The sequence below is a fragment of the Mytilus edulis genome, chromosome 5, assembly GCF_963676685.1.
Source record: "Mytilus edulis chromosome 5, xbMytEdul2.2, whole genome shotgun sequence".
NCBI lineage: Eukaryota > Metazoa > Mollusca > Bivalvia > Mytilida > Mytilidae > Mytilus > Mytilus edulis.
This window is the reverse complement of record NC_092348.1, coordinates 76,779,569-76,806,727: the sequence shown is the minus strand read 5'-3', so window position 1 is coordinate 76,806,727 and position 27,159 is coordinate 76,779,569. Positions and strand designations below refer to the sequence as shown.

General features: G+C 32.1%; 1 protein-coding gene across 1 annotated transcript in view; it reads right to left on the bottom strand.

Moving 5' to 3' along the window:
• LOC139524484 (hemicentin-2-like) overlaps positions 1-27,159 on the bottom strand; it is an 85,357-nt gene that overhangs the window by 5,781 nt on the left and 52,417 nt on the right. Inside the window, exons 8-17 of the mRNA XM_071319276.1 lie at positions 23,382-23,642; positions 22,003-22,272; positions 19,389-19,694; positions 18,014-18,301; positions 15,607-15,723; positions 7,048-7,072; positions 6,026-6,054; positions 3,434-3,607; positions 2,434-2,481; positions 42-65 (exon numbers count right to left, since the gene is read on the bottom strand). Of these exons, the coding sequence (XP_071175377.1) occupies positions 42-65; positions 2,434-2,481; positions 3,434-3,607; positions 6,026-6,054; positions 7,048-7,072; positions 15,607-15,723; positions 18,014-18,301; positions 19,389-19,694; positions 22,003-22,272; positions 23,382-23,642 (1,542 nt within the window). The remainder of the gene's footprint in view (positions 1-41; positions 66-2,433; positions 2,482-3,433; positions 3,608-6,025; positions 6,055-7,047; positions 7,073-15,606; positions 15,724-18,013; positions 18,302-19,388; positions 19,695-22,002; positions 22,273-23,381; positions 23,643-27,159) is intronic.

Below are 27,159 nucleotides of genomic sequence, written 5' to 3'. Positions count from 1 at the left end.
AGTGCTAACATTTATGTATCTGATTGACATTATCATCTTACCTAATTCAATTTCTGTGTCGTTCTCTAAAAAAAAGATTTAACACAGATTTATTTACAAAACACATAGAAATATACGGGAACGGCATGAACTAAGCAGCTAGGTAGGAAAACTTACATTAAAGAATTAATGTATCATATATAGTAGACTGAATGCATCACACGGTGGAAAATATACTTGTGGGTGTTTTTCAAACACTTAGTCCCGACGAGTTGTCATTAAACTAAACAGGTTAAGTTTTGTTCAAAGACCAAATAGAATGTATTACAACAGTTATCGTATAAGAAAGACAGTCAGACAAAAGGCGGATTCAATCGCAAAAAATAAACCCCATTGTATAGTTTATTATTCATTTAGAATGCAATTCATAACAGTGTAGCTATGGCCATTCATTGACTGGGGGAAATTAGGTGAACGTTCGTCTGTAATGCCCACTGCTCACGACGTACTTATCATAGAAATTTAAACTGTGAGGTCACCAAAGGTTCTAAACGCCTAAACAAAATAATTAAAAATACTAATCAGGAATAACCTTTGTAATTTGAAAATAAATAAAAATGGCCTTCAACACGGAGTCTTGGCTTACACCGAACAGCAAGCTATAAAGGTTGAATACTTAAAATTCTTTATTTGAGTTTTTGTTATGGTTTGACCATCAATTTTCCTAATATGATATCGCACGTTCTTTCAGATTATTTTTTTTACTTAATTGGCTTTAAAAGTTACAATGCATGATGTCGTCTGTTTATGTAGTTCATATGTGTTTTTCGTTTCTCGTTGGTTTGAATAGTTTTACACTAGTAGTTTTGGGGCCCTCTATAACTTGCTGTTCGGTGTGAGCCAAGGCTCCGTGTTGCAGGTCGTACCTTGACCTATAATGGTTTACTTTTATGAATTATTACTTGGGAGGAGAATCGTCTCATTGGCACTCATACCACATCTTCCTATATCTATCTATATCTATACATTTTTTTCAACAAAAGAATACATCACAAGAATATAAGTTTTGTAAGAAACGTGAGAAATTGTGTTGGACTTGAAGATAAGGCAAAGTGACAAATATCTGAAAGAATGAATCGTTTTATTGTATTAAACAAAGAAATCAAATGATTTTTTAATTATCCAGAACTCTTCACAAACAAAACCCACATGTATACGCATTGAATAAATAGTAGGCCATTCTTAAATGATCACACCGTAGAAGTATTTGTGCTCTTAATCAATGAGATATTTTGTGAATTAACCCCATCAGCTTGATAGTTTTTTTTACAATGGATAAACCTATTTTTTTATTATTATTAAATAATATCATCTCTGAACATTATTATTCTTATAAATGACACGGTTGTATGTGATGATTATAATAAATATTTAAAACAAATTCCTTTCAAGCTTTGTAAAAAGAAAGTTTCATTTTATGTATCGGAATGTGTAACAAGTGAATATTTCAATCCCCACTGGAAGGCCTCTGACAGACTGGGTGAGCATAAAATCATAGCCGTTGACAAACAAGTTACAACCTACAAACGTTTTACTGTCGACCACACTGTTATGCAATTAATTCTATCATATTTATTCAAGATTATCCAATAGAGTATATATTATTGCCTTTGATATGTATATTTGTATATGCAGTTTAATGTTTCATAGAGGATAAGATTTATTAAGCAATATTTACACAATCTACTTGTATAACGTGCTTATGTAAACCAATGACACGTTACGGCTAGTCATTTTAGTGTTTCCTATACTTTTGTATGCGTTGGTGATACCCTTAGGAACTGATCCTTAGGAACTATTAGTTCACCAACAGAGGCATCTACTCAATGATAGTAATAATATGAACGATACCGATTTTTCTGATGCGCATTTCGACAATGGATGTCTCTTCAATGATGATCGAGGCCTAAATATTTGAAAATCCAAAGAATATTTATAAAATATGTGTAGCTAAAGACTAAAAAGGACATAAAAGTAAAGTATAACATTGATCATCCAAAAAAAGCCTTTTAAAATACAACGTTACCGTTTAACTGGTTTTCCTGATAATTTGCCTAATTGTTTAATTATACTTAACACTCGAGTCAATAGCTGTCGGTTATTGCTATATTTGTGTATGTGATGACAAGCAGCATTGTTTGTTTAGTTGTCCTTAATTGTAAATTACTAGTGTATTCCAAACAATTTATATATCAAAGTACCAGAACAGAAAACGAATGTTTTATTCGTGCACCACTATACAATGTACATTTTGAATATGAATCGATGCAAGATTGAATAGTAAATTTTGCATAATTGCACAACTGCCTGATTCGTTGGCAGATTGGCACTTAATTGCGGCTTTGCCCCTTTCAACAATGTGTGTCATTTAGTTACATTAGTGATTATGCATACCATTTAGTGAAGCTTTATCTATTTTTTTCTTCTTTAGTTTCTTCTTTCCTGCAAATGAAATAAACAAGAAATGAAATATGCTCAATTAAGTTATTAATATTACTCATAAAAATCAACAAAGATAGATCAGAAACAGTAAACCTAAATTGTTTTCATTAGTTCTATTTGTTCAACTAGGAACGTCATTATTCTTATAATTATATGGTTTCACATTCAGAGTATGTTTCATAATGAAACGTATTTAGCGTGCGCAGATTCGTTCATAATGTTATTGGTCTGTGAACCTGGTTTTAGGGAAGAAACTGTAAATGCTATTTATCATAAAAACCAGAGAAGAGACGACATTCTGCAAATGCTACGCATATTTTCGATCAGTGCGAAACCATCTGGTTATTTAAAATTCACTGAAAGAGATTATAAACATAAACCGCTAAAGACAGTTGTAAAGATCATCCATGTATACATAATAAACGAATTTTGTAACAGCCATTATTTGCAGGAAAAATACATAGTTGTCTCCATATTGAACGGGTAATTGACATTATTTTTAAAAACGTACTATGTTGATTCATTTTACTAATTTTCAGTTTTTATTCGAGACAATCAAATTTAAAATCGAAAAATGAAATTGATAAACATTGTACTCTAAGCTCATTTTAATATAAAAAAAAACACCAAGAAAAAGAAAAAGAACGCACGCCGAGTAAAACTGACAATTATAGATTAACTTGTTAGCTCGGATTGAAAATTTTCATTTTATCAGGAATTTAATTCTTATAGATAAATTGACTTTATAACATTAAAATTTAAGTATAAAATCTATACATCGAAAGCAATTATAATTAAAAGTAGCATCTGCAAACATACTAGATTTCGAAAAAAACACAATCACAGGTCATTGTATACCGTATAATTCATGTTCAACTAAACGGATATATGCTATATATAATGAATATCGTCATATTAGAGTTTTTAAATATACATTGATCAACGACAGTACCTTTAATATTTGACTTTTGTACTTGAGAGTAAACTTGTCCTTCATCGTTTCCTTCATCAGCTAATAGAGTATTCTTATTCTGCTTTTGTTTATTTACTACGCCATACACTGGTCCAATGTCTCCATTTACAACGTCTCCTGATGTAACATATAATGGATTGTCCTTTAACCCATCTGTAAATAAAACCAAATGAAATATGTTAAAAAAGTGAATGTCACAGACCGTTTAATATTTGCAAACTATTTGATATTTAAAAAATGAAACAAAATAATGCAAATAAAACAATAGAGAATCCTTTTGGTTGAAAAACTAGTTGTCTGAGTCATTTAAAAAAAAAAAACGATTGCACTATAAACGTTTGCTACATATCGAAATGCCCTTGACAAGTTTCGATATGACTGCATGTTATCATCCGTAACAATTAAAGAAAACAGCTGACCTGAAATGTTATGAGTTTATATGTCATCTTACAGTCGACGACAAGAATAATGACATAACTAAGGAAAGCTATATCAATTGTAATATATTTACTCGTGATGTGAACTGTATTTTCTACAAATGTACCGACGTCTTTTTCTTAATGTCTAATTCTAGGTTGCACTTTGCATTATAAATGCAGATTTTCACAAACCATTCCTCTTTTGTGGATACATATAAAATTCATATATTTTTTTTGTGTTTATCTTCTGACTCCAAGATATGATTACTATGTATCATCGTGTAGAGACATAACTTTGGAAAGTTACTAGACCTATAAATCTAGATACACATGGATAGCGGCAAAATTGAATAAAAAGGAAGATCAACTGTGAAGAGAAGTGTAGTACAAAATTTCAGTATGCGTGTCACCTCCTAGAAGTTGGTGGCATATACATGTGGAAAATACGCCGCACAGCCCTATATTTTGACCTTTGAAAAAAAAATAGCAATGCATATGAGCTTTCCATTCTAGGAAATATTTTTGTACGAAACTTCATGTGGTACAGTTTTAACCGTAAAAGGAGTTCCTATGGGAATTTTTAAATAATAACAACTTCTATATTGGCCAATTGTTGAATCGATCGTTGTTCCTAAAAAGACAATTTTCAAATCATCATATCCAGGGAACATATTTCCATTATATTTTAGCGCCGATTCCGTGTACAAGTATGGCTATTAATTTTAGTTTTATGAGCGTTTCCACACCCAGTACGGAAAGATACATGTACATTATATTTCGAATATTGATAATACCAGTATGTCGATAGCTCATACATTTTACTATTAGTCTACAAGGTTAATACTCAGTCTATACCTTCGTATTATCTACTTCGGTGCTGGCATGAGACAATTGTTTTAAAACAACTGTAGTGACAAACATTGGAAATCATTTGTATAACACTACACATATAGGCTTACTTGTGTGGGTTAAGGCTATACTGTTGATCCTTGTGATAAACTCTTGACTGTTTGTATTTAATTTAGAAGTTATTAATTATTCGCACTAGATCTTTGTTACATGTATATAGACATATGTGTGACGTGTCCAAATGAGCATTTCCACCCGTTAAATGATATAAACACATCGACTGGTGTAGTTCTTAATTAGGCATTAAATCGACATTAACACAAACTCCGGTCTGTAATAGTCATTATCCTCTTTTAAAAATGGTGTCTGCGTATATATATATATATATGTACTGTAAAAGTATGTTTTGTTTTTATAATAAGATTATTTATCAGTTATGAAATTGCAGATGTATGTACACACATGTACTATTCTGGTCTAAAACTGATATTATGAAATAAAGTTAATGTGAAGATATTTTATCTTAGCCATTTTCTAAAAAAAAAAATGAATTATGAGTGCACTTATTAGATGATATTATCACATCATCCCTAATATGGATATATCAGCATTTACACTAATAATAATTTACCATGTTGAACTTTCGAATAAAGTTTCACATTTCATTTTAGTTGATCAATAAAATGAAAGCAAGGATTATTGAACTGAAAGAAGTATATTGGTTGCACTAGACTCCAATTTTAATTGACTATGTTTGGCAGTTTTCCTGTCTTCTCTGGACACTCCAGCTTTCTCAAGCTATAATAACTGATCGCCAAGAAATAGCCAAATGTGGCGCTAAAACGTGGCATTAAAACACATACAATCAATCAATCAATCGATCAGATGCAGTCAGAAGCTGATGCATACATTACAAGGAAATTGATTTTGTCAACACAGTTACCTTCGAAACTTAACTAGAATCAATACAGAAACATTCAGTTATTTGAAATATATTATCGGTGCAATCCTGAATTTGATTTCAACAGAAAATATATGTATAGCAAATACAAATGCTGAGATAAAGCTCAATCGTATTATAGCCTATACCCTAAGTCTTTGCTTTGCTGTGCTTACAAGGAAATGAGACTGCTACGCCCTGTTTTGTGTTTTATAGAATTTTTGGGATTTTCTGCTTTTATGTAAACCATTACAACTTACTTTCGTCATGATAGTTGAAAATGCAAAACAAAGGTGTTTATATTTTCTTATCACAAAACAGTCAAACATTAATAAAAATAAAATACAATAATTAAACTCGTACCATCGTCTTCATCCGTCGTCCTTGAACATCTAAAAAAAAACCATAGAGTTTTAATCTGTGAGTTTTGGAAAGAATTATTTCTTAGTTTCGAAAAGATATTCACTGTTTAAATCTTATTGGCTATCATGATTGGTATTTTCAATTAGGAAATCTTGGTAATTTTTTTTATCTGCAACGCTATATAAAAAAATGCATTGCATTCTTTACGTTTATCGAAATATATCGGAATCCGGTTTTCTGACAATATAATTTTCTATTAGAATTGATAAAAATTACCTACATGTAGCAAAAAACGTAAGTTTTTTTTCAAAATTGTTTAGTATTGAGTACATACACAATAGACATAATTATATATGATATAAGCATGATGTTGGTCTAGGTATTGCATATAGGTCGTCTCGTTTCGCACATCTAAACTAAACGTGTATGTCTGAGTATAAACCATGCATTTCTGTCAATACTGTTTTAAGTTCTATGTAGTATACAACATACAAAAAATATGAAACAACACTTTAATAATGTCATGCGCCTGAAGCGCTTTGTGATGGTTTACCTTCAATAGGAACATTCAAAGCGATATAAATGTGTCAGAGCCAAAATAATTGAAGAGCTATATGACAAAAAACAACGTAAAAATTTGTCAAATTCATCTTTGCCTGAGGGAGTTGAAATCTGAGATTCATTATAGTGTTTTTAATTTATAAACAGCCATCAATTTGTTTTACGTTCGTTGTTTGTTAAATGAACAGTTGGATTCCTCGTTTAAATTGTTTTACAGTTATTATTTCGGTGAATATTATAGGTACTATGCGATATGGGTATTGCTCACTGTCAAAGGCCGTACAACGACTTAAAGCTGTTAATTTCTATGCCTTTTTGTCTCTAGTAGAGAACTTCAGCTGTCTTGTTGGGAATCATACCACTTCTTTTTATTTTATATTCAATGTTTGAAATAAATCATTTCAATACAACATATACCGTTTGTATTCATTGCATGAAACTTCTATATTATAATGTACTACCTTTTAATCATTTCTTTGTCTCCTCCTACAAATCGAATAGAAATTTTATAATGAAAAAAAAAAAAGAATTAAAAGGTCAATTTTTCGGAAAAAATTTCCTTTATGTAATGTTAAACATTAGTTCAAAGCGGAATAGAAAAACCCTTAAAACAAGGTCAAGAACACATGGTTCGCTATTGGGGATATGACATTGACATTATACTTTCTTACTTTTACCAAGGTCATTGCTCAACGATCTCATTACAATAGACAACATTTGTCAAAGACCTTTGGTCAGTGCATATAATCTATTTTTGTTTTTCAGAAACACTTTACCAGAGTAATGCCTCAAGGTCAAAGTTAGACAAGGGTGCCCCAAAATGAATTAAACATCTTTCACTTATTACGAATTTGATAGTATAATAGTTTTTGAGATTTCAAATAACAACGTGTTGGATCAAATATCAGGGTCAATCTAGACGTAATTCGCTATTTTGGACATGATCTTGACTGTTGATCTTATGACCTTCCTCAAAATAATTGTTATTGCAATTGGTTCAGCACATTTCAAAAGAGTTGAAAATGAGTTTATATTTTCAATAACCGTAAACAGGATTATGCCCCTTACGGAAAGATCAACCATCAAAATGAATCAAACGTTGGCACTAATCAATACTTCTTCAAGAGTAATGCTTTCTGAGATTATCCTAAAACAACGGATAAGATCATAGGTCAAAGTCAAACTTAACATTTGATCTTGTAGCATTTCCAAAGTCACATGAATTGATGATCATTGGTGAAGATCCTAGGTGGCTACAATTTACGGTTTCTGATATTAAGCATGGCAAGAAATTGCCTCCGTTGAAATTCTGAAAACACCCCATAGAGCAAGTTACATGGATGATTAATATTGACCATTTGGTATATGGCTGTTTTCTAAGCGACACGTACATTTGTCCATGAAGGTCAGAAATTAATTTGTTGAATGAAATCAAATCTTTAACTACTAATGGGTGCCGTAGAAGGTCGACCGGAATTTTTAGCGAAGATTTCTTGGCATGTAACAAATAGAAATGCAGGGTTAGAATTCATAAATCAAAAAAGGGGCAGTGGCAAATATTTCATGTAACTATATTTTGAACACGGAGAGAATTACCCCGACAACCTTTGCCAAAATAACCTTCTTTTTCTTATTTTTGCCTTCGGACTTTATGTTTGGAATTGTAGTTTCACTTTCCATATTCAGTATTTATTCTAATGTAAGCTCCACGTGGTAAAAATCACGTGATGCAGGAATATAGTATCTTGGAGTTGGCTATTTCTTTCTTTTTGTGCGTATACTCCAAGCAAACAACATGCATGTGTATAACGACACTGTAGATTTTCATATTAAATAAAGGGAGTTGCCGGTCCGGTACATGAACAGATTGGTTAGAAGCAAGGTTTTCATATGAATTAGATTGGAAAGCTTAATTCGAGGGTTGAAAATAGGGAGCACAAAAAAAAAGGGTGTGTGTTCCACAGGGACTATTTTTATCTTATGAACTCTACATTTGAAAGTTTTATTATTATTTATTTTTATTTAATTAAAAGAGAAAAACAAATGTAAAACAAATTGTGAATGGTCTTTCTACCTTTCTCCGTTGAAATTCTGCAAACACCCCATAGAGCAAGTTACATGGATGATTAATATTGACCATTTGGTATATGGCTGTGTTCTAAGCGACACGTATATAAAGGTCATGAATTAATTTGTTGAATGAAATCAAATCTTTAACTACTAATGGGTGCCGTAGGAGGTCGGCCGGAATTTTTAGCGAGGATTTCTTGGCATGTTGCCAACCGACATTAATTTCCAATGTGCAATAACCCTTTTCGAATCAAACGTAACGAAGTAATTTAAGTTAAGGTTAAAGGACATTAATCAATGTAACGAAGTAAGAGATTATGGACCTGAACAAATTGCGTCCTTTGAACTTTTGCTACCTACACGTATAACGGGTACGGTGTCGATACCATGACAAGGTTTATAGGTATAAACTAGATAACTCTGGTCCGACAACATTTAACGAATCACAGGATGAGTTCGAGATAGTGTTTGTGGCACCGATACAAAGTGCTAACCTGAAGGCGATATGCCTTACAGTTACGGAGGTAAATTTTATCTAAGTGTGGCCGAAGAATAGTAATAATCAGAAGAAAAACAGTAAATTATTTCCCTTTTTGAAAAGAAAATACCTTAATAATGTAATTGTACCTGTTTCGAGTTTTTCGCAGTACATATGGATTTATATCATTTGAATTTTTCTAAAACAAAAATTTATGTAGACAATGTTTAAACAGAAATCTCCATACAAAACCAAACGGGATAATAAACAAATGCATATAAACAGTAAATCTAACACGTGTACTTAACAACGAAATGGAAATACAGCATATTGTGTTCAAGTTGAATAATGTGGAATGATAAACATATCTTGCGATGCGTCTTGCATCACTTGTTTCTTCTAGCTTAAGCCCCACTACCAGTCTCACTAATGACCTTTCTTTTATGATATGCCAATATTCCTATGCACTAGCTCTGCTATAACAATATTGATATCCGGAATTTGTACACCTACGTAACAATGTGGAGTGTATTTTTGTTCTAAACGTCATACCTACATTTTGCAACATGTGGTTAGCACCTGAGAAACACGTCGATTTTTCCATCAGTAAAACATTGTACTCTTAAGCTTGTTAGGCCTGTCAGTTCGTACCAAACTATATTATCTTACGCTTTATAACAATGCGATAAACTTGGAATAAACAAAATAGTCAATTTTATCAGGAAATTATAAATTGTTTTTTTAAAGTAAACTTTTCATAAAGCATTGTCGTTGATTTATGTTAGATTCACAGACTAGCGGAATTTTTATACCTGTACAGGTAACGCTGTATTTGTAACCAAAAGAAATAATGTAGATTGTAGTTATATTTTGTCCGTATACAGTTACAGCTTTATTATATAGATGTTTGGGATCCAGCATAACAGATGAAAAACTGAAATAACCGGTAAATAATTACCAAATAATAACCATTTGAGACCCAAGCATACACGTACGTACGAAGTCCCAGAGCAATAGCATAGACTGGACTCTACACTTAAATAAGACTATAAGAAATGATGTTTGGCCCTTTCTACTTGATGCACTAATTGGGCAAAACATGTAGTTTTTGAAAGCTTTAAAATAAAGAATAAAACACTCAGCAAAAAAAAAAAGCTACAGTAACAGGAAATGTTCTAAATGATACTTTAGTGATAGAACATAAAACCTATAATAAAGCAGCAAATGAACAAACAAGGCAATGACTCGAATATGGGTATAAGTTAATAACAATAAAACGAATTATAGGTTTTTTTGTTGTTGTTTTTTTAGACCAACACTATTATTTTAATAATGTGAAAATTAGTACATTCAAGTGTTGGTGAGAAAACACCGTTGGTAGCTATTTCACACTAGACAACAAATATCTAATTTACCATCAAACTGTTCATCTGTAGACTGCTACAATGTAATCATCACAGACAAAATCGCTTGATATTTTAAATACTTAATAAAATTTAGATTTGTAAAAATTTATTTTGTAAAATCAGTGTTTATGGTTTTTACTTGAAGATGATGCATCACAAAGGGCTTTACATTGTGTAATTAAGTACGAAAAAACCAATCTTACTTCGTACCCCGAACATTTATGTGTGTTTTTACCTCCCACCTGAAATGAATTGTGTATATTGACGCAATGTGTGGACTGTCACATTGATTCATTGATGTTTGCGTCTTGTACACCAGATCAAATTATGAAAATTAAGAAACTGTAAGTTGTCCTTTTAACCGATAAAATACCTAGTTATCACAGTTTTTTCTAGATTAACATTGTTCATAAAGACCATTTGCTTTCGGAATGTATGTCTGGCAAGGGACTGTATCATTTGTTTCAGGCACAACTTAAGTCTTAATGGTAAAAGATGCTGAAAAGGCACATGGTATGTTCTAAAGAAAGAAACTTATTTGCCTTATGTCTAAAGGAAATATTCAACTTCGTCAAATTGTAATCGACATGACACATAGAAGATATCTGATTATTAAAACAATCAAATAAACAGGCACTAATATTTGGAGAAACGCATGAACTGCTGTATTTTAACACGAAGCTACAAATTAAAAAGCAGTGATTTGGCTCAGTGAACAATGGGAGGGTTAAACTTTTTAAACGCAGTGCTTCAACTATTTAGTTAGGAATCTAATATTGATTGATCCTCTTAAATAGGTTCAAATAAATGTAGTTAAGCCAGAATACGGTAGGTATAGAATCCGACTAGGATCGTGGTTTTTCGAGTGATTTGGTCCGTTTTGTTTAGTGTCGTTCGGGCTATTTCGAGTGAAAAAAAACATGCGATAAGGTCAATTAACTGCTAATTCTTAGTAATAATAGTTTTTTTCATAACTACCCCAATTTATTTTGTTTACTTTACATGTTTTGGTCAACAAAGAAGTACAATTACTTTGTATTTAACCAAAAGAATGAGTATTTGTTTTTGTCCAGGCTTTTTCAAGATCTAGAGCAACTGTGGAACCGTCCGGGTGTTTTTTAACAAATGGTCCGGGTTTTTTTCAAAGAAAATTGTGATAAAAAAGGTAATCTTGACTTGAAAAAAATCACTTTTTCTAGTTTATAACTGTAATCAAGTGGAGGACAATATCATATTTTCCCAACAAATCACAAAACTATATTATGGTGATCATGATCAACCCTTTTAATTTAATTCTGTACAGAAAACGTTCTACCACAACTTGTCAGAATAAATTAGAAATTATTGGATTCTTTATAAAAAGGTCTTTAGAACACAGTGCAGGGGACTCATAATCTTTTCAACTTCATTTCATGTTTCTTTTGTTGTCACGTCTAATAATATGTTTAGTGGTGAACCCAAGAGTTTTTATACGGGAGGTTTCATATGGTATACCGTTGTTCGTCCGTCGTCACCAAGTAGGAAAGTAACTAGAAAAAACGATGTAACTTATTTACATGAAACTTCGGAGAATTGTTTATGTCTAGTTAGGTATCCTCCTTTTCGAATTTTATAAATTTTAGGTTTTACGTTTCCGAGTTATTGGATTTTATTTAACAAACAAGAGGACACTCTTCAACGTTGAATATAATTCGTGACAACATTCTATGTTTTGGTGATGGTGACTTGCTTGTAATTCTTACTTTACTTATCATTCTTGCTGTGACTTGCTTGTAATTCTTACTGTACTGATCATTCTTGCTGTTTACAGTATCTCTATCTATAATGAACTTGGTCCAGTAGAATCAGAGGAAATGCTTTTTGTAAATGTTAATGGACGACGAATACGGACAGTGACGAACCCCAAGTGATGGGAAAATCTCAATTGACCCTTTTGGGCCAGATGAGCTAAAACGGGGTGATTTTACAGTTTTCTGACAATATTTTAAATAGCTTTTAGAAGTTTGCATGAAATGTTGATGACTGGTTTACATAGATTAAGGTAACCTTCCTTTAGTTTTTCATTAAATATGACACTGAGGAATTATTCATAGGTTTCATAACAAGTGAGAACGGGTATCGCTTGATATCAACTCTTGTTATTGAATTTCAATATACTACCGCAAGTTTATTATATTTGAATTAAATAACGAGTTGATATCAAACGGTATTCCATTCTCATAAGTTGTTAAACCTATTTGTCCTAATATGGTCAATACTCTCATTGTGTTAAATAAAAAAATTACGCGAATCCTTGTAGATTTTTTTTACACGAACTGTACATCAATGTAACCTTTGAAGAACATCAATGACCTAACGAATAGCCAATGAGACGCCGTAATTTTATCTTATGATTATGGATAAGCAAAACAAATGAACGCAGATTTTTGTATCACTTTTGCGTATCACCCTCTGTGTAGTGTGATACGAGAAATGTCTATTCATGCAAGATATACATAATAAGCCACAACCATAAGAGAATGAACTTTGTTCTCTGAAAACGCTTCGTGCGTAGTATGCGCTCATGGCGCAGCTGTTCCACAAGAAAGCAATAAGAAACCAACTTGACAGCAGAGAAGAATCAGAAAAATGCTATCCAATAAGAAATATTATAATGAAAGAAGTCTGCTCCCTGCGTCCACAAAATAAATCATAAAAACCAAAAACATAAAACATACACACACTAATCCTACCAGTTTTTGAATTTAGTTTCAAAATTATTTAGACAGTTAACAATGAAATGAATAGTTCATTAGCTTGATACACTATATGTACGTACGCCTCAATCCAAATTGGCTATGCGTGCAATAGATTGTTGACATCATGAATATATAATGAACATGTAATTTATAAATAGTTATCAAAGGTATTAAGTTTATAAGAAGTGACAAAACATATAAATGAACGATACTTGTTTATTATGTTCAATCGTAGAACACAATTATCTGTTGAATGCATTGGTTTAGTGCCTTAAACAGTACATAATTTGAACTCTTTTTTATTGTTTTTAAACGTTAATACACTGATGTTTTACATTTTAAGCTAAAGAAATTTTGTATAATCACTCGCTATATAACTAACACACTCGAAAAAGCCCGGACTTCTCCCGAAAAAAAAACGAACACAGAGAAACTAATTTAGTCTAAATATATGGTTTTCAATGCAATAACAAGACATTTTGTAAAGTGGCTGTATATCTAAAGGATATAAGGCTTCCATGAATGATTTCCATCGACATTTGCATTGGCATGTGTTTAAAATTGCCTAAAAATAGTATCGGATTGACAATATATTTTTATCCTAAATACCAAAACACCTTGTATATCCTTGTATGTTAAACTGTAGCGTCTATAACAAGTATTTTTTAAAAAGGAAGTTTGTTTGTTTCAATTTTTGATCATAATCACTCGAACAAAAGTGGTCACACTCGAAAAAGCCAGATCAAATTACTCGACAAACCACGATCCTAGGCGGACAATATACCTACCGTGCCGAAGGTAAAATGCATGCATAACGATCTGTTCGTGATAATAATTCCAAGAATTTGAATGTGTTTATTTTTTTTTATCAATTATACAGCTTTATTTTAATAAAATAATTACATAACACGATTCTTCAGTTTATCGACTTATCTAAGTATCAGACGTATCATTTCAGTTTAAAGTCAGACAGCAAACTTTGAGGCTTTAAAAGCTTTGAATTACTGTTAATTCTTAAATGTATAGTTATAATATTTATACAATTGGAATTTTAGTCTGGATGTTGAAAATATGACGGTATGAAAACTTTTGGTTTGGTCTTGTTATTTAAAAATACCTAGCTACTGATCTTGTCGACCCGTCGGCATTTTGAGTTAATTAAGACCCAATGACAACTCTTCCTTATGTAATACTGTGTTTAGCAGTATCTTAATCAAGGCACTCACAAAACGTGTTATATTATAACGTGTACTTGAAACCCGTTTGTGTTTCTCTTACTGACAAAGGCTTTTAGCTGAAAATAAACATTAAACATAACATTTATTTTTAAGTAAAATGTTTGAAATAACAACTTTGTTTTAATTTGCACTGTATTTTACTTTTTATAATATGATAACATTGATGTTCAAACCAGTTAAGAGTCGAGTTTCTATAGTTGAAAGCGTCAGATTTTCAGTGACTTAGTAAGAATTGGCTGAACCTCGACCAAATGGCAGCATCAGGAGGTATAAGCAGTTTTCTTTGATAATGTTTTGTTATCAATTAGGCCAGCAACTTTCGATATTGAAATGCAACTTACTTAAAGAGTTTTCATTTAAATGAACAATTTATATATCTTATGTTATTGCCAATCATAATTAACGAATTCTGGTAGAACATTTTTCCTGCCCGTAAAATTTCTTATTTATTAAAAAAAACCAACACATGATTATATTGGTATCTATATAAACACCGAAACAACATGTGGGTTTAACCTATGTCTATAATAGTAGAAAGGACTTGCATCGACAATCGAGTGCAATTATATGTTTCTTTGCTACTGTAATAAACGTGCTTTTATTGGACAATGATCATCACGAAAACTTGCACAACATTTCGCCAAAAACTTTTTTCTCCCTATTTCAACAAGAAACTGATAATTCAGATGACCGTTTTTAGCATAGGAACGTAGTTCGCGCTACATTCACGACAATGCTAGCGCTATGCTCAGTCTAGTTGTCAACATGTCTGTGTCTACACACTATACGATTGAAACGGTCTGTGTTAATGAAACATTCAACCCCTAAAGTAACTTACTGAAAAATAACAATAGGGAGACTTGTCACAACTTGTTTCACCTTTTGGGGTTAGTTACCTATCAGCTTCTCATGTGTTGTGGTTTGTCAACTAATTTGATTTGCACGTTATTGGTGAGCCTTATTGTAACGAAACGTGTGTTTGGTGTACAAGAAAAGTATAATATCTTTGAGGCATTTTTCTTAAAATTTAGTGTAATCATTATACGCGACAATTGACCTACAATTGCATGGAATATTCACCTCAACCTACCTCTAAAAATTCTTCTTTTCTTCATGAGTATGACTAAAACTATTGCTACTAGAATAACGACCGATCCTCCTCCTGCAGCAACACCGATTAATGGATCAAAGACACTCATCTTCAAATCTACAACAAAGTACAATGTAAATGTTTATATAAAAAAGAACTACTGGATAGTAATTAAAATTGAAATTGCAATTTTACTCTTTCAACATTAGTTGAACGTTATAAACATTATGATTAAAAGTCCGTTTTATGGGGTCTTTTATAATGACATTGTGGACCAATGACCTTTACAAAGGTCACAAGGTTAAAAGTCAAGGTCATGTCCTAAAAAGCGAATTTGTTGTTTTTGTCATATTTTAACGGTTTTATGTGTTTTAGAGAGCTTTTCAATGCATTCTACGACTATTGGAACATGTATTTAACATTACGAAAAGGAAAGACCTCTCAATTGTTCAAGAACAATTGACATTTTAATCTGTTTTTAATGTGTGTATTTAACAGATTTGTAACAAACTTTTAGAGTGAACTGCAACGATGATAATTGGTCTTTATTTCGTTTCAACGTTAATTGAAAAAAAAAATTAACGCTTTTGGTTGTCGATACTATATAAAATTTGCATATAGAATAATCAAAACATTATGCTTAGTGTAAGACTAGTATAACCAATCGAAATAGCTGCCTAGGGCGCTGAACAAAGTTCAGGTACTGTTTCCGGAGAACTAAGGATTGAATTAACGCTAATGAATGGACAACATTTTCAGATGTTAATTTGTTGGACTCAATTTCATTCAAAGTAATGCGGGGTTCACACATTGCCGATTATTGCTCCCGTTTGAGATCAGACAGCGATACGACACGAAAAGTGAAAAAGTCGGATTAGTATCCTCAATTATCTGGAATGTCCTATTATTGTCTGAACGCAGTCGTTTTAGTTCGTAACAGATTCCTACTGGTCGGGAAGGGTCCGAATAGTTCGGCAAAGCACCCCGACAGTTAGGTGCGTCCCGTAACATTCGGGGAAACTCAGCCGATTTTTTCTAGTCGGATTACAATCGTGCCTATGTCGTGACAGATTCTGCTGTATCGGATCGAATTCCTAACAATGTTCTGTGTATTCGGAACGGTGTCCTGTGGAACGGGAATGATCTGGAGAAGTCCCGACAATAACAGAATACAATACGACTGAGACCAGACAAAGCCGTTTGCAATGCGATAGAGCGGATCGTGATAGGATTACGTTCCGACAGTACCTGATCATCCCGATTATGCCGACAGTTTTCGAACGGATAACTTCCGTCAGCGTCGGTTCACTGTCTTGTCACTATCTGATCTCTGTCGGATTACATTCGGTAGAATCGGGACGCAGTCGTGACAGACTCGGTCAAATTTTACCTGGCGAAAGATACAAATCGAATTTCCATCCACGATTCACAGGATCTTGATCAGACTTTTGACAAATTTTAATCGGGAATGGTCCTGTCAAGGACGGCAGTAAAAATCGTGAATGTGTGACCCCAGCTTAATAAAATATATTCGAAATCTATTTATTAACTCGTCATGAGATAATCAAGGTTTATAATTTTAAAATACAGGTTATTTTTTTGTTATAAGATATAAAATAATGTATATGTTAAAAAAACGGTGTTTAATAGTTTGTTAAGATTGCTTTTCTACCTCAGGAATATATTACATTAGCTGTATTAAAACTTTTAGGAATGTTTGGTACTCAATTCTCATCAACTTGGTACTTTATATTGGTTTTTTTAACCTTTTTGTATTTGAACGTCACTGATGAGACATTTATAGACGAAACGTAAAATACAAAATTTTAATCCTGGTATTTATGATGAGTTTATTCTTATAATTTTAGATTTGAATATTTTCCTGGTGATCCGATGAATAAAATTAATCTGTTGTAAAGTTGTCACTGGTTCAGACGTACTTATAAAATTATTTCTGTAACTTGTAGGATCCTTTGCAATAGATATTTCAGCTGATCTGTTACAATTCCATCTCCATGCCTTTTAAATCATGTACTGCATTACAACGCTAGATTAAAACTGACGAGGAAAGGTAACACCCGGCCACCGAAAGCTTTATTTTTTTGAAACCAAGGTGGTCGAGTGGTCTAGCGCGTCGGATACAGATGTTGGATCGCTTTAGATAAAACACATCAAGTGGTATAATTAAACATGTTGTATTTATTACTGCATTAATAAACCATACATATCAAATGATAATGGTTGTGCAACCGATTCATAGTGTTTTGAACTCGGGCAGATATGGGAGTGTCGGGAAGATACCAAACCAATATGGAGAAGGGCATTTGTAATCTATATTTATATTTTATTTGAAGGGTTATCTTATCTCAAACAATTGTTTACTCTTTGTTTCTTTACATGCACAAACCTTTAACTTGACACAGCTTTGAGTTTGTTGAGGTACGATTTCCATATTTATTGTTTCCGTATATTTGAAATAGATATTCTCCTGCTGAGAGCTTGATGCTTTCAAACTTTATGTTTTTGCCATCTTGGTCATTGATATCGGTTTCGTGTAAGTATATATTCTTTTCCTTTTTCTGGACCAGTATTGAAAATTTTTGTATATCTCCGCCATTAAATGATGACAACCAGAACAATTTTGCTGTTTGAATACCACAGCTAACATTAAGTATAAATGTAGGATCTGGTGGACCTAACAAATAGAAAGAAAACAATAAATATACTATTTTTTAGGAATGTCATACTAGTATCGTATCAACGATTGTATCTTTTGTGAGGCGTATTTAGTTCGGCATATTCAAACGATTTGTATCAGTTAAGTTTATTTCTAAATTTAAGGTTGTAGTATAATGACATGATAACCAAACGTTTTAAGATGGCGTCAATCATTGCATAGGTATAAGCAGATGTGTTACGAGTGCAGTTGTGACAACTCTCCATTCAATGCCTTTTAAGTTGGGTATATTAAGATTGTCATGTAGCAGGAGACTACTGGTAGGTTATACTAGTATTTAACGTTATTATCTTTGAAAAGCAAACATCGTAATATAGACATGTTGTTACAAACGTTTTTAATTTGACCATGTAAATTGTAAATTCTTAAACAAATTAAGAATTATTATATAGAAATGTCGTAAAATGTATTACTTTAATATTGCTGACTTGTAATTTGACGGAGTAAAACAGGCAAAAAATATAGATATCGAAGAATTAAAAAAATGTCAGCCTTATACTGATATGTTTAACAAAGACGTAGGTTAAAAAGTGCCTTATATTGATATTTTTACACACAAATGTAGGTTGCGGATTTGTTGATATAAGAATACATTTCCTTTTATTCAATGTTCTTATTTGCTATTTCAAGTCTTAGATACATGATTTTTTTAGTGGTTATTGGCTCTCAACTACCAGTTAGTAACTGCGAGTACACTTAGATTTTATATTTTGACATTTGTGCTGTTAGCATGTATACAAGCCTTCCACGTCCAGTCTGTTTTATTGTTAAAGTTTTTTTTCCTGCTTTGTGTCGATCTGATGATAGAGCCTTTTTCAACACAGTTTTTCTTATAGTTTGTTATAATGTTGGAACGTCACACCACTAGTTCGGGGAGTGTTGAACATTATTTATGTGCCCGATCCGAGTCAGGATAGTGTAGTTCGGAGGTTTTCATTGGTTCATATTTGTTTTTTCATTATTTGTTTTGTTATAAATTAGGCCATTTGTTTGCTTTTTGATGAGATATAATGCATAATGGTAATTAACGATCGTATAATATTACCTTGTGGAATGACATGAAATGTTTGAATCGATGCTCCCAAAGTATTATTCACTTTCAGAATATAATCTCCAAAATCAGACTTCGTTAAATTTGTCTTTCTTAGAAATACTACATGCTTAAACAATTCAAATGTCTTGAGGTTCGATGGTATAGTTGTTTCGTTTCCTTCAATGTCTTTAAAAAACCACAAAGTTGACGTTGGTGATGGATAAGCTATTAGATTCACGGTCAAGCTTAAATTTGTCCCCGTTGACAATCCTATTTTTGTTGAAGGCTGTTCCACTTCTAAATTCAATCGTGGTGAACCTGCGATAAAATTTCTTTTGTAATATGAATTTAATACAGTTTACATTTACTTAAAAATGCATTTGTTTTCGGTTGACAGTTTTGTTTATGTTTCATCTTACATGGGTAGATTTTTATCCACATCTTTAAGCTTTCTTATACGTGTGTTATAGCTATTCACATACTTCAAGTACATAGACATAGGAAGATGTTGCTAAAGTGCCAATATACAATTTGATAAAGTAAACCATCATAGGTCAAGGTAAACGGTCTTTAACGAGGAGCCTTGGCTCACACCGAACAGCAAGCTATAAAGGGCCCAACAAAATTACAAGTGTAAAACCATTCAAACGGGAAAACCAAGGGTATAACCTATATAAAAAACGAGAAACGAGAAACGCTCATGAAACACATCAACAAATGACGACCACTGAACAATATTTCCCGAATGACAAAGGACATGTGCAAACAAAAGCAGCCCCAACCTTCACCCTAACTACATGTAAAGTACAATATGTAGTAGTGAAATATTACGAAAGGGAAATACTATATTGATATCAATTGAAATGGCTTAACTCAATCAAAAACATCTATTATTAAAACCAAGTAAACAAACACTGAACGATTAAATGTGGTCTGCTACACAATATAAATACAATATCAATAAAAAGACGGGGACGTCAAATGATATCAGAAACACAAAACCTTGGACAAAATGGCGTTAAATAAAATAATATCAGGTCTAAATAGTAGGAGTACATGGTGTACATAGTGTACGTAAATATTGTCTTACAAGATGATTATGATACTTCATGTCATATCAGATGTGCTGGCTATTAGGTTGGTGTTACCATCGTAGTGAAAAATGCAAAAAATCAGTTGTATCGACCCAGTGATTGTAAAACAATTATGATAGATACCAGGATTGAACTTTTTCCTAATTAGTTATCAAAGGTACCAGGATTATAATTTAGTACGCCAGACGCGCGTTTCGTCTACATAAGACTCATCAGTGACGCTCATATCAAAATATTTATAAAGCCAAACTAGTACAAAGTTGAAGAGCATTGAGGATCCAAAATTCCAATAAGTTGTGCCAAATACGGCTAAGGTAATCTATGCCTGGGATAAGAAAATCCTTAGTTTTTTCGAAAAATTCTAAGTTTTGTAAACAGAAAATTTATAAAAATGACCACATTATTGATATTCATGTCAACACCGAAGTGTTGACTACTGGGCTGGTGATACCCTTGGGGACGAAACGTCCACCATCAGTGGCATCGACCCAATGGTGTAAATAGTTATCAAAGGTACCAGGATTATAACAGTGTCAAAAAGACATATAATTAATAAACTAATATGCATCCAAATGAGACTTATATTTCTCTTTTTTTTGTGGCGATATACATGATTCATTATTTTACTTCAAGGAATCCCCAAAACAGTGGGTATCAAAAAGTAGTGTAGTTTAACGATTTTCCATTTATATCGACAACTCAGGTTTAACCCCGCCAAACTTTGATGCAACTGTCCCAGATCGGACAGGTACAGGGGATATGTATGTTTTGTGTAGTTTTTTAATGTTTAGCTACCAAACGATATTGTGTCCAACAGCTAGATAGTACTACTTTCTTTTTTAATCTGAGTCATAACAGACTAAATACAAAATGAACAGTACTAAACATATTGGATCAAAATTAAAACAAGTTGTGATCTTGTTGGTGTCGGCACATTGTATCTTTTATGCAGGAAATATAAAATTTTGTTCAATGAACTAATTCCGAAGAATGTATTTTGTTTTTGCTTGTATCTCTCCTTACATGTAGAGGACACGCCGATACTAGCTTAAATGTTAACTGAATATTCAATTTAAGCACTAAACCAGTAGCAAAAGTTAATAAACAATACCTATAAAAGAATAAAATTCAAAATCTATTGAACTCAACATAACCATATGGTTCATTGAAGAATCTATACAATGCCAGAACAGGTTAAGATGCAAAAAATAATTTTAGTAATGGAATCTTGAAGAATATATCTGTATTCATCCAATATAATATATCTGTATCAAAATGACTTAGCAATTTTTTATTTTTAAAATTTGACTGCTTAAAAACGACTGGAGGTCACAGAACTTCAAATTAGTAAAATTTTCAGTATTTAAAAATGACTGGTATTTTCAGTACTGAAAAATGACTTAAAGTCTCGGTACATTGTACTGAAAAATACGTTTTCTCGACACTACTGAAAACGTTTATATGATTTAATGAGTGATAAGTATGGGGAATAAATTTATTAATTCCTTGTAGTATATATATGTATTACTCACAGGTGACAAACATTGATTGCTGTGCTGATGACATTCCAATTGAATTATTCGCTACACACGAATAATTTCCAGTATCTTCGCATCTTACTGGTTGAATTTTATAAGACCGTTGTTTGTTTTCATCTTCATCACTGAGTATCTGATTATTTTTCTCCCAAGTATTTTGTGGTGCCGGATTTCCGTCAAAATTGCAAGACAATATAGCTGTCGTATTTTCGTTCACAATAAAATTCGAACCATTTATCGAAACATTGTTTACAAAAGGCGAATCTGAAATAAACATCGAATACAATTATAATCTTTTAACTTTTTTTGTGTTTATGATACACGTATTAAACACTTTTGCTAAATCAGTGTGGTCGATTGCGATATTATTAATGAAACATATACTATTAATCTTTGCTGGACAATACACGATACTGATAATCTGCACCATCGAAACTTCCTTCGTCTCTCATCAACGCTAGTCCTTCTTTTTATAGTAATACAATGTTTCCCTCATCGGGTCATTGTTCATATATAAGAGTTATACGGAATAGTCAAAGTGCCACAAATCCTCCGACTAAGTGCATTGACACACATCTAATACACTAATGCTGGAGAAAAACTACTTCCCTTATTGAAGACGTACCCAATCTTTAGATAGACGGCTTAACAAATACCCCGTCATAAGCAAAAAAATATTAATGGGCAAATTGATTAAACATCTCTTTACCAATACCAGCCATTATCATGGTATAGATTTGTTGCTGATATTGATTCTAAATAGACATATCCAAAAAACCATATGAACGAATTGCTTGACCACTGTAACTCTTTCTATCGTTCAGCTTAATCTACACACAAAAAATCAATGGACAAAACCTTCCTAAATACTTTGAAATAATCCAGAAAGGAGCAATGATACAAGATCCCTATACGAAATTAACAAACAAACATCTCTCCAAAATGTTGACATCCCAACACTGCTCCCGTTGTACCTCTGTCAGTCCACATCACATTGCGAATCAAGATAATACGCTCTTCTAACATAAGCAAAATGCTAGACTTGGACAACTATCTTCTTGTCCGAAGATTCAACAACAACGGTACCAATAGAACTATTGACAAAGCAAACAACATTGACGGCAAATAACTTATGGTACACAAGGATACGAACACCTCTTTCACTTACCAATCTGGTTTCATCCATTGTTTGAAATTATTGTTGGTCAATAGTATCAATTTATCATCAAATAAATGATTTAAATAAGTTATTAAAAAGAACACATCTCTACTTTTAGCCTGCATAGATCATATAATATACACAATAAAAAGTTATGGATGTGCCTTTTGTTAGACAAAGCGTAATGCATCAAAAGAATGGTTGTATTACTTACATTGAACATTTACGTTGATAATAGTTGATTGGACACTGCCAACTTTGTTGGAGGCCTGACATTGAAAGTCTCCACTTTGGTTTTTCTGTATATGTTCCAGATGAAGAATGTTAACAGCACCAGAGGGAACATTAGGCCCTGACCACATATGTGAACACTCTGGTCTACAATTAGCTGAACAGTTAATAGGAGCTATAGTTTGTCCGTTTGTTACAATATATTGTTTTGTTGAAGGTGAGAGTATAACAGCCGCAGGACCATCTGTAAATAAAATTACATATTCAATTATTCCATGGTATGCACATTTTGTAGAGTTTAAAAAAATTATATGTTGATGCAGCTGTAGATAAATAAGAGGTTTCCAATTTGACGTGCAATAATGAGTTCAAACGAGGATGAACTTGATTTATACGAAATGTCCTCAATACCTCTATATTTTTTAAAAAGACAAACTTTCGAATTCAAACAATACGTTAAGACAATAACAATCAAAACCAAGGAGTAAACAAAGACTAACAAAACCAAAGGATATTTACATCAACAGTTATAAATAATAAATAAGAAACAACACAAACACCATTAAAACCGGGAGTGAAATCAGATGTGTGAAGTCCTGACATGTTAAAAAATGTATTATATCGACGGTTTTTAAGTGTCAAACCATAAAAAATATAAAAAAGAATGACACTTGATCTGGTATCTGACTTTTTGATTGATGATAGTCACATTTTACAAATTATACCAAAGGGTAACTTATTTTCAAACAATAAGTTAACAAAAACATAAGGAAAATCATTATAGGAAAGTTAAGATTTTGAATATCGTATGAATATGTAACATATCGGTACCCGTTTTCCTCCAACTTATGTGCAAACCGACAATTATTGTGTCTTCCGTGATGTTCGAGGCCTAATTTTTTAAATCATAAACGATCCCGGAAATATGGTTCATAGAACAACAAAGATCAAACACTGAAAGTCTTATGAAAGTCTTACTGAAAGCATGCACTCATCTGTGCAAAAGTTTGTTATCTACATGATTAATCAAAACACTGTTTTGAACTTGGATCAAATTGATATTGATATGTAAAATAATTCAATAATACGAAACAAAGTAAAAAGGTGAAGTAAAAGACAAATTGCGCATAACAGTAAGGTTTTAATGCATAAGCATAAAAATAAAATAAAAATTCCCCTTTTTAATCTTTAATACACCTTTCATGGGTGTTATTAGAATGAGAGAAATGATAATTTTCTGGATACAACAATATGTTTGACTCTAACAATACATGATTAAGGTTTCAATTGTTACATTGTTGAATTTATTTTAAGAGATTTCTACTGTAATCGTTCAGCTTCTGGTGGGTTGCCGTCCCCTTTTCTGGTCTCCTACTTACAACTTCTAATTGGGTTTAAAAAAAAATCAATTTCGATTTGAAATATGCTTTTTTATCAATTACATTTTACAACAATTAAAAAGGGGTAGGAGCAATCTGTCATGAGTTTAGATAAATATAAACTTTAAAGCAATTTTAAGAAATCCTTTAATCTATTCTAAAACACACATTAATAGATTCATTGTTACGGTAAGGTATTCATGGTATTATCAACATCCTAGCATACTTCAGAATAATTTACTAGAAAGTTATCAAAGCGTTACGATGACTCATACCTGTATAAATTTTAGACAAATTTGATTATCCAAACAAGGACATTACTATTGGAAGTTTTTAGATACAGTTATTCATTTAGATAAAAGTCTTCTATGTACAGATTTAAAAAAAGAAAATTTTGTTATCAGCAACATATCACTGAATATATAAGGAAATATTAAAAAATAATTTGAAACGGTTATTGTTTCATATATAAATACGCTATATAAAATTCCAATTCCATGAGTTAGGTCTCAAAACTTTCCGATTTTGTCCCAGTAAGTGATACAAATTCAGAGTTCATTTTCTTGATCTCTTTCGAATAACCTAAATAATTGACAATTTAACCGATGCCCCCGCCGCCTCCTTAAACACAGAAAGACAACAGGATTCTGCATGACTGATGATCCAAATCGCTTCCTGCCTTCAAACTATTTTTTACTAACGGATATAATTGATACCACACAGAGTGTTTATTTTAACAACATAACGTTCACAGTAATATGTGTAGGCATGCATGTGAAGAGCAATCTAAAGAAAAATGATAGCTTGAATTCCATACGTGCAATAACATTAAAGATACCAATTGTTCTGCATCAGATGCTCAATTCGACAAAAAATGTCTATTAAAAGATGCTCAAGGTCAAATTATTTGAAAACCAAAAGCTTATTAAAAAGATGAAGAGCTATAATCCAAAAAGGTACAAAAACTATAGCGAAAGCCGAACAAGGAATCAGAGCTTTGCATGAGGGAGATGCATTCTTTAATTAAGAATAATTTCTAACATTTTGTAACAACAAAATCTAATTACAATTAAAAACCAATTGTTCAGAGAACAATTGAAGGTCTTTCCACCCAAAACCATGTATTTTAATATGAAAGTTGTAAAATTAAGTTTAAAATGTCATTTCAATCGTCAAATGATAGCTTATTGTACGCTGATTCCAAAAATATATGGTTTCTATACAATATTTTTTAAATAAGGGAGATGATTTGTTACTTCCGGTTTGAAAAATGTTACTTCCGATTATAAGTGAATATTTACTTGACACTGATTCCAAAAATATCTGGTTTTATATACTTTAAGATTAATAGAATACAAAAATTGCTACTTCCGGTTAACACAAGGTCACTTCCGTTTATTTTTTTCAAGGTTAAATGGTTTGATAATTTTTGCCAACAGTCTCATGGCTTTATCATGTATATATATGAGGTAAAAGCAAAGGTCAAAATCTAGAACGTCAAATTAAGCTATGACCTTGAGGTCAATTTCAAGGTCATAAACCAAGGACCTGAAATCAAGAGACCATAGGTCTTAATTATATTTGGTTAATGAGTTATATCACCATACGAGTATTTTTAAATACAAGAGGGGAGAAAACTCCCTTTTACGTTCAACGTACCCTTGCAATCAAAATTTCCGTGTTACGACACGTCGCAACAAACAATTTAGTGAACATAATTTGTTGATATCTTATACGGTTTTTGGAAATAAGTGAAAATAAGCCAAATTCAAAAATCAGAATATGACCTTGACCCTTGACCTTTTCATTTTTTTGGACCAAGGACCTAAAATCAAAAGATCCTAGGTCTCTATCACTTATGGTTTACAAGATAGAAATGCATATCGCTTATATCAAATGCATAAGGGGAAATAACTCTCATATGGAGCGTTCATATTCTTTCGGTCAAAATAGGACAAATCATACCAATTATGTAAAAAGAACGGAGTTTTCCAAAGTTATATATTTATTTAGGCAAAAAGTAATATGGATCCTGATCTTTGTACATTTCAAAGTTGTAAATTTATATTTATACACCAATTTAATTTCTTGTTCTACGGATCCCAAAAATCGGGGCGAGCGAGCAATTTGAAAATTTTTATAAAAAATATTTAATTTGCAAATTTTTGAGGCGAAGCTTGAAAAGTAAAGGCGAGCGATTATAACTTTTTTTTTTGTAAACATAAGATAGTAGGTTTTGACTATATTAAAATTTAATTTATCACTTATACTCTGACATTTCTTCAATTTATGAAGTGTTTTTCCTGTTGATCAAGAAATGATTAAATAATTAGATGTGGTATATGTATGTGTGCGACCGTGACAGTTCTCCATCCAAGTCAT